Source organism: Octopus sinensis, linkage group LG5 (assembly GCF_006345805.1).
Source record: "Octopus sinensis linkage group LG5, ASM634580v1, whole genome shotgun sequence".
Lineage (NCBI taxonomy): Eukaryota > Metazoa > Mollusca > Cephalopoda > Octopoda > Octopodidae > Octopus > Octopus sinensis.
The window spans coordinates 49,625,704-49,640,562 of NC_043001.1; the positions used below are offsets into that span (position 1 = coordinate 49,625,704).

General features: G+C 39.4%; 1 protein-coding gene across 2 annotated transcripts in view; it reads left to right on the forward strand.

The window, feature by feature from the left end:
* Positions 1-8,282, forward strand: part of LOC115211889 (glutathione S-transferase) — a 21,104-nt gene extending 12,822 nt beyond the window's left edge. The window contains exon 5 of one of the 2 annotated variants that reach the window (XM_029780633.2): positions 8,063-8,282. In XM_029780633.2, coding sequence (XP_029636493.1) covers positions 8,063-8,227 — 165 coding nt within the window. In that variant the 3' untranslated portion in view covers positions 8,228-8,282. Of the gene's footprint in view, positions 1-3,074; positions 3,305-8,062 lie in introns of those variants that run through there. The other variant, XM_029780632.2, reaches the window with a different exon arrangement.
* The last annotated feature ends 6,577 nt before the right edge of the window (positions 8,283-14,859 follow it).

The following is a 14,859-nucleotide window of genomic DNA, read 5'->3' on the forward strand; positions in this document are numbered from 1 at the left end:
GATCCGCAACCCGGACGGAGAAAGCTCCTCTCCTTCGATTGAGATGAAATCGTCGCAGGTAGAGCTTTTCGGAATGACCCCGCAGCCGATGCTCTGGAGCAGGAGTGAAGAACAGCTCTTTCGAGAGGTTACACTTTCCGCTTATGATGTTGTGGGCGAGAATGAGATCACCACGGCGGCGGCGTTTTTCAAGAGAATAAAGGTCGAGCGTCCTCAGCCTTTCTTCGTAGGACAAATTTTTGAGACCATGAACCATGCGGGTAGCCAGCTTCTGGACTCTTTCGAGATGCTGTATGTCTTTGAGGAGATAAGGAGAAGAGGCTTGAATCCCATACTCCAATATGGGTCTCACCAGCGTGACATAGAGTGGTAGGAATATGGCTGCTGTGAGCATTCCGAATGACCGTCGAATCAAGAACAGAATTCCGCGCGCTTTGTTGGCATCATGGACGCACTGGGCCGAAGGCGAAAAGGAGGAATCCACCAAGATACCTAGGTCCTTTACCTGATCGGTCCTCTCCAGCAGCAGACGACCCGGCCCGAAATCAAGTTGAGTTGCAGGAGTAGAGCCGACAGGCAGATGACAGCACTTTGACACGTTCAGACACAGGTCCCAATTGTTAGACCACTTCCAAATTTGGTGGAGGCATCGACGAAGATCCTCTATATTACCGCGAGGAGCGACCAGTTTGATATCGTCGGCAAATAGAAGGGTGTGTTGCGTGAGGTCGTCGGGCAAGTCATTTATGAAGACTAAGAACAACAAGGGCCCAAGCACTGAACCTTGAGGTACGCCACTGCTCGCACTGGAGACGTCGGACCGCGAACCATTAACTTGGACTTGGAAGGAGCGATCTGAGAGGAAGGCACCAACCCATCGTACAATATCCGGATGGAAACTATATGCTTGAAGCTTGACAAGCAATAGGCGGTGGTTTACCGAGTCAAAAGCTTTGGCAAAGTCCAGTAAAACGATGTCAACAGCATCACTATCATCGAGGATGCGCGTCACCAATTCTTCCATTACTAGTAGGTTGGTCAAGCATGATCTCTTCGGCACGAAGCCGTGTTGGGAATCAGAGATAGAGGCTGTGTTTAGGAGGTGGAGCATCATACTTTTCTTAAGGATGGTTTCGAACATCTTGCTGATAATTGCTTTAAGGGAAACCGGTCGGTAGTTAAGCGGGTCTTCGCGGCTCCCTTTCTTGAAAATTGGGCAGATTATCGCTGTTCTCCAGTCTGCAGGTATAACACCTGTCGCCAATGACATATTGAATAGTCGTGTTAAGAGCTCGCAGATGACCGGAGCCAACGCTTTGATAACCCGTGGGTGTATGCCGTCAGGGCCGTGACCTTTGTTGACATCGAGGCCTTGAATAACACGTTTGACTTCGTCCCGCGTGATGACCAATCGAAGCATTGGAGGTACCGATCTATCAAATGGAGGGGGTTCACGACCGTCATCTTGTTTGAAAATAGTTGAAATATGTATATATATATATTCATATTTGGAGGCGCAATGGCCCAATGGTTAGGGCAGCGGACTTGCGGTCGTAGGATCGCGGTTTCGATTCCCTGACCGGGCGTTGTTGTGAGTGTTTATTGAGCGAAAACACCTAAAGCTCCACGAGGCTCCAGCAGCGGGTGGTGGCGATCCCTGCTGTATTCTTTCGCCACAACTTTCTCTCACTCTTTCTTCTGTTGGCCTGTTCACTTAGCCAGCAGGGGGGGCGTCATTTGAAGGCTAAAGCATTGTGACCAGCGATGTGTAGCAACATCTGATAGCCTAGTTGGGAAAAAAAGAAAAAGAATATATATATATATATATATATATATTAATTAGGAAATAAAAATTCCGGCGTCACAGAGATTCAAATAAATTGAATTATTCTCGATTGGGAAATATATGTCATTTAGAGATAGAAGTCCCCATGCAATTCATCAAATCCTAATATAACATCACACCATATCATAGAATATTATTTTAATACTCACTATTTCCGTTCCAAATTTCTCTTCTCTTTTAATAGTAAGTATTAAAATAATATTCTATGATATGGTTTGATGTATATTAGGATTTGATGAATCCCATGGGGACTTGTATCTCTAAATGACATATATATATATATATATATATATATATATATATATATATATATATATATACACTGTATTTGTGTATTTAGGCTCACTTTGGTGTTTCATATTAGGGAATACCTCAACAGTTAGCAATCCTATCAAATGGAACATCGGAGTTCGTGAGATGTATGTATCTGTGTGTATGTATGTATGTATGTATGTATGTATGTATGTTTATGTCAGGTCACTTTCGAGTGCTACTGGTAACATGTAACCCAGTACAACCTGTTGCATGGTCGGGTCGTCGGCGACTAAACCGGCAACCCCACCAATCTTGCTTGGTGAGGAGGGTGTTTATTGGAGACCCTGCGGGATGAAAAACAAAATCCGTCAAAGAGCGGAAGAACTCTTGAGAGTCAACGGCCATCCAATAAATGTCTTAACGCTGTATCATGCGCGGGGACATAGAAATAATCGGACTGAATACCCGATCGCGCGGTTAAACCATTGGGAGTGAAGGACTCCTAGCATTTGTTATGGCATCCTTCTAGGAGAAGGTAACTCAGGTAACTGGGATAACTCTGACATAAAACCTGCGGCTCAGTGGTTACCGATGATGTTGACTTGTTCTTGTTTTCGGATTATGGCTGCTGTTGCTTAGTGAGTGGGAGTGACTCAGTGCTCAGCCTTTCCTCACTTTAAAACAAAATCTTCTTGCACAGGCATTGCACGACAACAACATTGATTAAGCTTCGTGCAATGGCCATACTCGATAACGAGGGGGCAGCCACCATGTATGTAAGTAAGGATTTAAGTTCAATTCATCAGCCACAATTGCAATGATCAACTTTTATCCCATTCTTCCTATTCTTTCGTGCTATTCTTGATTTTGGAGCTTTTATTTTTCCTTTTTTTTTAAATTATCCTCTCGTTTCTTCATTACATTCTTTCTTCCTATTTTCTTAATGTTTTTTCTCTTTATTTGTTTTACACAGCTTACTCTTGCAGATATTTCTAGCTTTGCTTTCCTGGAATTCTGTATCGATTTAGATGCTAACTTGCTGAAGACCTACCCAAAGATAGATGCCATTCGAGAAACTGTGTCTAAAGTTCCCTCTATCGCTGAATACCTTGAGAAACGTCCTAAAACCGACTTCTAAATGAAAATGCATAAATGAAAATATTCGAAATAAAAGAATTCGTTTTTAGATTTTATTAAATCGTACCATGTCTCGTTCTTATATTCTAACACCACACACGCACATACACTTGTACATAGACACATACATGTACTGTGTATATGCGCGTGCGTGTTTCTACACACACACATGTGTACATGCACCCTCACACAAATGTCTCTGCGCATGTGCGTATTCAAGTGTATGTGTGTGTGTGCGAACATATATACACACACACTCGCGCGCGCGCACGCGCACACACACACACACACTGTTTTATGTTAATGTATTTGATTTGCCAGAATCTTGATATAAAATCGTGAGTTGAAACAGATATTGTTATATTCGGAGTGTCATGTTTTTGTTAATTAATCACACGCACTTTATACTGTATACATGTCGGCGGCGGCGTTTTATCGCGTGTCCGACAATTTATTTCGTTTCTTATTTGACCACTTCATTCCCTCTGTCCGTGTTTATGGCCCTGATGACTAATGAGGCCGATTCTTGCTTGGAAGCGTCTGTTGCAAAGTTCACAAGGGATCCATGATGGAGGCTTTGGTTGCTGCAGCTTCCATTTTCTTTCTGTCGTTTCTCTTCCTCTTTCCTCTGTCGTTTAGCTTCAAAATGATCTGTCTTCAATATCCCAGGCTTTGGGATCGACTCCATTCAGTTCTAAGTTTTGCTTCAGCTGATCCTTGTACTGACGGAGGGGACGGCCACAGAGTCTTCTTCCAGTGGAAAGTTCGCCATATAAAATTTGGCGCGGCAGCCTGGTTTCTTTCATTCTTGCTAAGTGGCCTGCTAATCTCAGACAATGTTTCAGAATGGTAGCCCCGATGCTGCTGCTTTTCATTCACGACAAAACAGAGACATCGGTCATATAGTCATTCCATTTAATATTCATAACAGAGTGGAGCTTCTATTAATGAAAACGCTCTAGTTTTTTTTACGGTGGATCAAACGGAGGAAGTTAGATGTCCGAACTCAACGATTGATCCTAATGGAAAAGGACAATGCCAAATGGACTGGCTAGAAAGGTGCAACTCTAATGATATTGGAACCAGCAGCATTCCGTTGCAATCTATCTTCAGGACATCGCATGTCACTCCAGGTAAAGTCGTGGCAGAAGGATTTTAGGCCACAGTGCGTGGAGTCCCCTTGGCAAGGAGATCTCCACTGTATACTATATATAAGGTGTGAGGCTGAGTAAAAAGTTTTATCAAATGTTGTATATCGTCTGCACTAGATGGTACTCAGAATGATGTTGTATGGAAATATGAAATAAATGAAAGTGAATCTTCAGTTTACGGTGTATGTGTTTTAAAACTTTTGGAAAATGTACTCAATTGGACGCATTTCTACTCCGCCATATCACCCAAGATCAAACGGGCAAGGGGAACGGTCCATTGATACATTTAAAAGGGCATTAAAGAAGTGAAGAAACGTGCTAGTCGATGACGCAACATTGACACAGTTCTTGTGGGTTTATAGGATAACACCGAACCCAAACACTTGTTCAGGCAAGTTGCCTGCGGAACTAATGTTTGCTCGAAAAATAAAATTAATTTTTGCAGTAAAAAAAAAGAAAGAAAACACTAAAAATATAAGTATTTTAATATAGGTGACAAGGTGTTTTTCAAAATATATAAAAATGGAAGAGAAGGTTGGGAAGACGGAGTAGTTACAAAATGAATAGGCAAAATGACGTATATTATAAGAGGTGAAAATTGGGAACACGAAAGACATATAAATCAGCAAAAGAAATAGATATACGGAAAAAAGAAAAGCGATACCCAAGGAAGTACGCTACAACACCTTTGATGTTCCAACGCCACAAGAAGTCTAACCTAGGTGTAGCATCACAAGAAAGAGGAAATAAACAGAACGGTTGGATGTAGTGCCTAAACGGAAGAAATATTAAATAAATCTCAAAGGGTAGATGTTGTGGCAAGAATCATTGACATCCCTGTGGGATTAGAAGAATAGATAGCCGAACTCTTATAAAGAGTAGCGTATCGGTCGGGACGAAAAAAATCGTAGGAGTCGTTGAGAGTTCGTGGAAGTCGTAGGAAGTCATTGAGGTCATTGAGAGTTTGCATTTATTGGTGTATCGTGCTTAGTGGAGTAATTTGAAGTGCGTCGTGGGAAGACAGTTGTTTCAAATTCCCGCTTTGTGAAATCTATATACCCAAATTATAGAAGGGTATATAACGGTTAGGGCAGCGGACATGCGGTCGTAGGATCGCGGTTTCGATTCCCTGACCGGGCGTTGTTGTGAGTGTTTATTGAGCAAAAACACCTAAAGCTCCACGAGGCTCCAGCAGCGGGTGGTGGCGATCCCTGCTGTATTCTTTCGCCACAACTTTCTCTCACTCTTTCTTCTGTTGGCCTGCTCACTTAGCCAGCGGGGTGGTGTCATTTGAAGGCTAAAGCATTGTGACCAGCGATGTGTAGCAACATCTGATAGCCTAGTTGGAAAAAAAAGAAAAAGAGAATATATATATATTGTTATGGTTTGGCTAGTGCAGTATTTCTTGACCCATTTATGGGAGTGGCGCCGGCACGTCTGGAAGAAAAGCAACAGCCCTTTGTTTACTGGAAGAGTAATGGCTTTTTGGAGGGACCTTTTGGCCTTGTGCGGTCGATTGGGTGTCAGAGAGATGTGAGGGTCGAGGAAGAGAAAGTGGTGAGAAAGATAGAGTAAGGAATCTGAGAGCAGATAGAGAGGATATTAGCAGTGAGAGAGGATGAGGGGCAGAGGAGGACAGGCAGAGAGTATGGCAGAGCTAAAGGAGAGAGTGATTGCGAGGTACAGATTGAGGGGTGGCGATAGAGGAACGGTTGGTATTCGGTGGTCAAAGCGAGTAGTCGGATTTTGGTTGTCAGGGCAAGCGGTTGGGATGCAAGAGCTTGGCAGATTGGAGCTGGCAGCACGAAGAGAGATATACAGAGGAATATGCGGCTGTTAGAGAGGAACTACAATATGGGACACTGGCTATTCAATTAGGAATTAAGGTATTTAATTGTATTGATACGTGCTACGATGTAAAGAGACTGTAAAAGAAGAAAGAGAGAGAAAAAGAAGGACTCTGATATAGTCGATAATGAACATTGAATTGTAACGTGAATTGTTGTGATACGAACATTGTATAATGTATCGAAGTGTTCTGATTGGACTGTAACGTATCGTGAACATTATTTGATCTGAACTTGTTTGTCTATGAACATTGTTTATTGTATCCGCATGTTGTTTTCTTTAAATGCTTTGATCTGTGGTATACCTGTATGATGTGTTGATTCTGTTACTTGTATGTTTAAATGCTTTGATGTTGTAACAATTGATTGTCATAAACTAGTTGTTAAATGTAAGCCAGTTGTTGCCTTGCCGTTTTGTGTCTCTCTCGGTTGCCTCTGTATCTCTGTGCTGCTGCTGTTGTTGTCGTTGTATCTATCTCTCCTCTCTCTGGGTTCCGTGGCCAACTTGCCCGTTCGGGCGAGCGACGACGGGTGATTCCGTAACAATATATATATATATATATATATATATATATATATATATATATATTAATTAGGGAATAAAAATTCCGGCGTCACAGAGATTCAAATAAATTGAATTATTCTCGATGGGGAAATATATGTCAATTAGAGATAGAAGTCCCCATGCAATTCATCAAATCCTAATATAACATCACACCTTATCATAGAATATTATTTTAATACTTACTATTTCCGTTCCAAATTTCTCTTCTCTTTTAATAGTAAGTATTAAAATAATATTCTATGATATGGTTTGATGTATATTAGGATTTGATGAATCCCATGGGGACTTGTATCTCTAAATGACATATATATATATATATATATATATATATATATATATATATATATATATATATATATATACACTGTATTTGTGTATTTAGGCTCACTTTGGTGTTTCATATTAGGGAATACCTCAACAGTTAGCAATCCTATCAAATGGAACATCGGAGTTCGTGAGATGTATGTATCTGTGTGTATGTATGTATGTATGTATGTATGTATGTTTATGCCAGGTCACTTTCGAGTGCTACTGGTAACATGTAACCCAGTACAACCTGTTGCATGGTCGGGTCGTCGGCGACTAAACCGGCAACCCCACCAATCTTGCTTGGTGATGAGGGTGTTTATTGGAGACCCTGCGGGATGAAAAACAAAATCCGTCAAAGAGCGGAAGAACTCTTGAGAGTCAACGGCCATCCAATAAATGTCTTAACGCTGTATCATGCGCGGGGACATAAAAATAATCGAACTGAATACCCGATCGCGCAGTTAAACCATTGGGAGTGAAGGACTTCTAGCATTTGTTATGGCATCCTTCTAGGAGAAGGTAACTCAGGTAACTGGGATAACTCCGACATAAAACCTGCGGCTCAGTGGTTACTGATGATGTTGACTTGTTCTTGTTTTCGGATTATGGCTGCTGTTGCTTAGTGAGTGGGATTGACTCAGTGCACAGCCTTTCCTCACTTTAAAACAAAATCTTCTTGCACAGGCATTGCACGATAACAACATTGATTAAGCTTCGTGCAATGGCCATACTCGATAACGAGGGGGCAGCCACCATGTATGTAAGTAAGGATTTAAGTTCAATTAATCAGCCACAATTGCAACTTTTATCCCATTCTTCCTATTCTTTCGTGCTATTCTTGATTTTGGAGTTTTTATTTTTCCTTTTTTTTTTTTAATTATCCTCTCGTTTCTTCATTACATTCTTTCTTCCTATTTTCTTAATGTTTTTTCTCTTTATTTGTTTTACACAGCTTACTCTTGCAGATATTTCTAGCTTTACTTTCCTGGAATTCTGTATCACTTTAGAATCTAACTTGCTGAAGACCTACCCAAAGTTAGAAGCCATTCGAGAAAATGTGTCTAAAGTTCCCTCTATCGCTGAATACCTTGAGAAACGTCCTGTAACCGACTACTGAATGAAAATGCATAAATGAAAATATTCGAAATAAAAGAATTCGTTTTTAGATTTTATTAAATCGTACCATGTCTCGTTCTTATATTCTAACACACACACACACACATACACTTGTACATAGACACATACATGTGCTGTGTATATGCGCGTGCGTGTTTCTACACACACACATGTGTACATGCACACGCACACAAATGTCTCTGCGCATGTGCGTATTCATGTGTATGTTTGTGTGCGAGCACATATATATACACACACGCGCGCGCGCGCACACACACACACACACACACACACTGTTTTATGTTAATGTATTTGATTTGCCAGAATCTTGATATAAAATCGTGAGTTGAAACAGATATTGTTATATTCGGAGTGTCATGTTTTTGTTAATTAATCACACGCACTTTATACTGTATACATGTCGGCGGCGGCGTTTTATCGCGTGTCCGACAATTTATTTCGTTTCTTATTTGACCACTTCATTCCCTCTGTCCGTGTTTATGGCCCTGATGACTAATGAGGCCGATTCTTGCTTGGAAGCGTCTGTTGCAAAGTTCACAAGGGATCCATGATGGAGGCTTTGGTTGCTGCAGCTTCCATTTTCTTTCTGTCGTTTCTCTTCCTCTTTCCTCTGTCGTTTAGCTTCAAAATGATCTGTCTTCAATATCCCAGGCTTTGGGATCGACTCCATTCAGTTCTAAGTTTTGCTTCAGCTGATCCTTGTACTGACGGAGGGGACGGCCACAGAGTCTTCTTCCAGTGGAAAGTTCGCCATATAAAATTTGACGCGGCAGCCTGGTTTCTTTCATTCTTGCTAAGTGGCCTGCTAATCTCAGACAATGTTTCAGGATGGTAGCCCCGATGCTGCTGCTTTTCATTCACGACAAAACAGAGACATCGGTCATATAGTCATTCCATTCAATATTCATATCAGAGTGGAGCTTCTATTAATGAAAACGCTCTAGTTTTTTTTACGGTGGATCAAACGGAGGAAGTTAGATGTCCGAACTCAACGATTGATCCTAATGGAAAAGGACAATGCCAAATGGACTGGCTAGAAAGGTGCAACTCTAATGATATTGGAACCAGCAGCATTCCGTTGCAATCTATCTTCAGGACATCGCATGTCACTCCAGGTAAAGTCGTGGCAGAAGGATTTTAGGCCACAGTGCGTGGAGTCCCCTTGGCAAGGAGATCTCCACTGTATACTATATATAAGGTGTGAGGCTGAGTAAAAAGTTTTATCAAATGTTGTATATCGTCTGCACTAGATGGTACTCAGAATGATGTTGTATGGAAAGATGAAATAAATTAAAGTGAATCTTCAGTTTACGGTGTATGTGTTTTAAAACTTTTGGAAAATGTACGCAATTGGACGCATCTCTACTCCGCCATATCACCCAAGATCAAACGGGCAAGCGGAACGGTTCATTGATACATTTAAAAGGGCATTAAAGAAATGAAGAAACGTGCTAGTCGATGATGCAACATTGACACAGTTCTTGTGGGTTTATAGTATAACACCGAACCCAAACACTTGTTCAGGCAAGTTGCCTGCGGAACTAATGTTTGCTCGAAAAATAAAATTAATTTTTGCAGTAAAAAAAAAAGAAAGAAAACACTAAAAATATAAGTATTTTAATATAGGTGACAAGGTGTTTTTCAAAATATATAAAAATGGAAGAGAAGGTTGGGAAGACGGAGTAGTTACAAAATGAATAGGCAAAATGACGTATATTATAAGAGGTGAAAATTGGGAACACGAAAGACATATAAATCAGCAAAAGAAATAGATATACGGAAAAAAGAAAAGCGATACCCAAGGAAGTACGCTACAACACCTTTGATGTTCCAACGCCACAAGAAGTCTAACCTAGGTGTAGCATCACAAGAAAGAGGAAATAAACAGAACGGTTGGATGTAGTGCCTAAACGGAAGAAATATTAAATAAATCTCAAAGGGGGAGATGTTGTGGCAAGAATCATTGACACCCTGTGGGATTAGAAGAATAGATAGCCGAACTCTTATAAAGAGTAGCGTATCGGTCGGGACGAAAAAAATCGTAGGTGTCGTTGAGAGTTCGTGGAAGTCGTAGGAAGTCATTGAGGTCATTGAGAGTTTGCATTTATTGGTGTATCGTGCTTAGTGGAGTAATTTGAAGTGCGTCGTGGGAAGACAGTTGTTTCAAATTCCCGCTTCGTGAAATCTATATACCCAAATTATAGAAAGGTACGTGCGCGCGCGCATATATATATATATATAATATATATATATATATATATAATATATATATATATATACATATATATATATATATATATATACACACGCGCGCATAATATGAAAGGTTTTCGTATCCAGAAGATCCAAAAGGCAGGTAAAGCTACGTATGTGCTACAGATGAACCGCTGTTAGACTCCCGGTCTGATAAGAGTGAGGTGTCTAACGCGGGTCATGTGTGAGCGTATATAGGTTAAATAAAATAAGACAACAAAGCCAAGGCCGTGTGAAATTTCTAGGACATTTTATAAATAGAAGGGTAATCTTACAGCTGTTTCAGGGATATAAAAGATATCCCATCATCAGAGACGATAAGAGAGTTAAATTAAAGTAAATAATAGAGTTCAATATAAGAAGTTATTTTGGAAAGGGAGATATATAGGAAGTATGAAGGGAAATATAAGAATAAAAATAAAGATATGTGTTGGATGTTTAATTTGCTGTTCCATTATCCAAGGAATATGTTGTGTAGAATGGGTAAAAAGACTTCTTGTCCACGGTATGTAAGTTCCGGCAGGAGTTCATATTTTGTTATTGCAAATGTGTTCATTCAAAGGGATCTCTTAGTATAAATACGTCATGTGTGTGTATCCAACACGAGTGTAAGTGCCTTAGTTTTACGAAACAGCTGCCCAGTGAAATATTTGCACTTGCGATAATGTTTTTTGTTTGTTAAATAATTGCACGTAAAACCCCTTACCTCGTTTCATACTGCTAAGCTCGTCTACATGAACGAAATGATTAAGAAAAGTTGCTTACTGATGAGATAAAACAAATACTAATTTTAGTTTATTTTTCTGTTTAGTACACCAGAAATATCTGATTACTTAGCAAAACATATGGATGTTTCTATGGAGGATCGCTCTCTTAAGCAGCATTAGAATCAAAATTATCAGATGTTCTCTCATTTTGATATTTTTATCACAGTCCCAACGGAATGCTTTAAAAATTCTTATTTTTTCGCGAACTATATTCTCCGTGGTTTTGGCATTCGAAAAACCTGCTGGTTCTCGTGAGAAACTGTTTTATATCTGAAGAATTATTTCTGATATAATGTAATTCTGAAGAAAAGAATCTCTCCTTTTAGTTGACCTTTTTAACGAAGCAAGGAGCCTATAATAGTAATCAGAAGCTTCATAGTACACATTGAGTGTGTTAGAAGAAATGTCAAACTTTATCATATTGGTGTCAAGAATTTTCTTAATGGCTAAATTTCTTCTCAAATTGAAAATCAGATTTTGCGTAGAAATTGATCATCATCAGGACGCAGAAAGTAGAGTATCAAACTGAATCTATCGCAGTATCTGGTCTTTTATTTGCATATTGAAATCCCAATCGAAAATAACTTTGTCTTTTATCCCAAGGAGATCAAAAGTGCCTGTAAAAAAGTTTTCGATTCTGTTGTTACAATAATATATTGAATTATATAAATAACTATTTATATGTCTCTATTGTGTTATGATTTTCTGGAATTAAAATTCTTTAAAAAGTCAGTAATTCTGTCTTCACATCTACGCCCCTCTCCATCTCAAACAAAATGGGACAGGACTGAGGAGTGCATGTTCATCAACTTCAGGGTGTTTTACAAGATAGTGTGTCACATATTCATAGGCAAATAAACGCGACGAGAATACATTTGAAATAGGCAAGGGTGCTTACTATTAGAGGGTATTTTTCTTGGGTTTTACTTGAAATATTTTCATTTTCTGAGACACGTTTGCAAACCATTTAAATTAAATGGGAATTAGGGAGGAGTTATGAAGGGTAAATTTTGTCTGACCTCCGAAGCATATCAAATGTTAAGAAATATATGTAGTAATTTTTTAAAATAATGATGATGATGACAATAATAAACTTATTGTTTTTCTCTCGTCTCCCTCATCCCTGTCTTACACTTTATTCTTCTGCCCTCAGCCTCTTCTCTTATACCCGTACCTCTATCTCTCACTCTCGCTCTCTCTCTCTCTCTCTCTCTCTCTCTCTCGATTTCTTGCATGCATGCATACACACATACATACACATACATACACATACGCGTACATGCACACACGGACAACCCTCTCTCTCTCTCACTCCAGATCTCTTCATTCCAAACAGAAAATTTTGAGAAATGATAAAAGTATCCACACATGTAATATTGATACCAATCTACTTTGCTACAAGCAACTTGGACATTAGACATATGTGACATAAAAGAGTTATTGATATCCATTTTCAGCTTGTCTTCATTAATAATACTTTATGTTGGTAGCTTATTAATGATTGCATAAATTGAATCAAATAAATTCAAAGGTCCCAAAGCAGTTTGTTATATGACCAGGTTTCATTGTCCATGTATGGCTTGATAAATACACTTCATATCTACATCTGACCATCATTTCAAAGCTAACTGTGTCTAACATCATGTGAATTTTCATTTAATGCAGGATGAAAATTTTACCATAGAGGTAAATGTTTGTAAAATAATATTGTGGGTTTAAATATGGGAATTCACTACCACTTCTGTAACTCACTGGAGAAGTGACAAACTATGCTTGTAATGAATTACAGTTGAATTTGATGCCTGAATATGAAAACAAATAAAATTAAAATTTATGGACAGTCCAAGTCAACATTCTCATTTGAGGTGAGCTCTCACACCTCTAGTCCTCTTCCTCATTGTCTGTATCATCTTCACCACCTTCCACATCATTTCCTGATTGAGCTAAATTTTGGCAATTAATGCATTTACACAGATCTGTGCAGGCTACCTTGTGCTGTCGACACGACCACCGATCCTTTCTTTCACCTTTGAGTTCCTCATAGTTATTCTTCTTGAAATTGCAGTAAGCTCAAGCAGAGCACTTGGTGCAGGTACAAGATCACCCAATACTACTTCTATAGCTGTATGTGTTACTTCCCATCCATGATTGTATGAGCTGGGGAGACTGGGAAACTATTCAAGACATCTGGTATGTACTCTATATGCATGAAAAATTGAAAATTTTATTACAAATATACACTAATAAAATGCAAAAAATCATTTATACTTTGAAATAACATGTATGTTCAAGATATATCACATACGTACAAGACTATAACATGTACATAGCTATAGAGTCAGGCTTATGTGGCCTTCCATTTTTTAAGATTTTGCCCGCATTCCCCCTTGCCTCCTCATGATGTGGAGGATATTCGATAGGTAATCAGTCAAGAATGATATTAGAGTCTAGTTTTGACTTCGTTCACCTCGAGGCCTCCTCAACCATGCCATGACGCGTCAACATTCAACAAGCTCATGGCTAATGAGTCATTTTAGTAGATCTAGAGACCTAGCTACTGTAGATTGTAAATTCATTTCAAATTCCATAATCTTCAAGGTTCACTCATTTTGGCGAACTTAATTTGCTAAAGGAGGTCAAACATTATACTTACAGTGAGCAGCTTATATGTAACTTAGAACTTGTAGAATATTGTAGACGTTTCTAGAGACCTAGACTATTGTGAGAAATCAGAAAAAAAAAACAGTTTAGCCAAGTCGTGTCAGCCAGGCCCTGACTCTGTCTTGGTTCTACATAGACCTAGTGACAGTGTAGTATTAGTATCATTTCCCCTCATTTTCCTAAATAGCTAAATAGCTAGAGATTTAGGTGAATATTTTAAAAAGAAATCTCGGAATAAATAAGTTACCAAACGTTATATCAAGGATTAGTACTGACCAATTGTATGACTGAATTCTATTGACCCACCTTCTATTGACGATGTCAATACTAGATGCACATGTACCTTGGCCTTTTCCAGTCCTAAGTTTGTTTTGCACACATCGTTGAATTCAACAAACCATTCTGCTTTTTCCTCGATGACACTTTCCGGACGATTTTAAAAATTCTTTCCACAATGTAGCACCCACTTTGAACTTATTGAGATTTTTCTCTGAAAATGGGGGAACTCTTGCGTGAGTCTTAATCACATGCATGTAACAAAATGCTGAAGATTTCCCCTCGGAATCATCCGCATCGGAAGACAACGAATACGAAATGTGCGCCGCCATCTTGTGCTGTGAGCGGTAAATGCAACGAGGCATATGATTGGTCGACATAGGAATCATCTTCAAAAATGCAGAATGGAAGGCCCAGGGACCAGATGGAGTTCAAGGCTACTGGGTCAAAAGATTTAGTGAACGTCATGCACGAATAGCTGCACAACTCAATACCCTGTTAAATGTCGATCAAGTAACACCAGAGTGGTTGACAATGGGTAGGACAGTGCTCTCAACCCGCGTATTTCCCATTTCAAGTCGTCATGGTTATTCAGTTTTTCTTCCTCGTTTTCTTTGATCCTATTGTCACCGGGACAGGTTATGTCGATTATCAT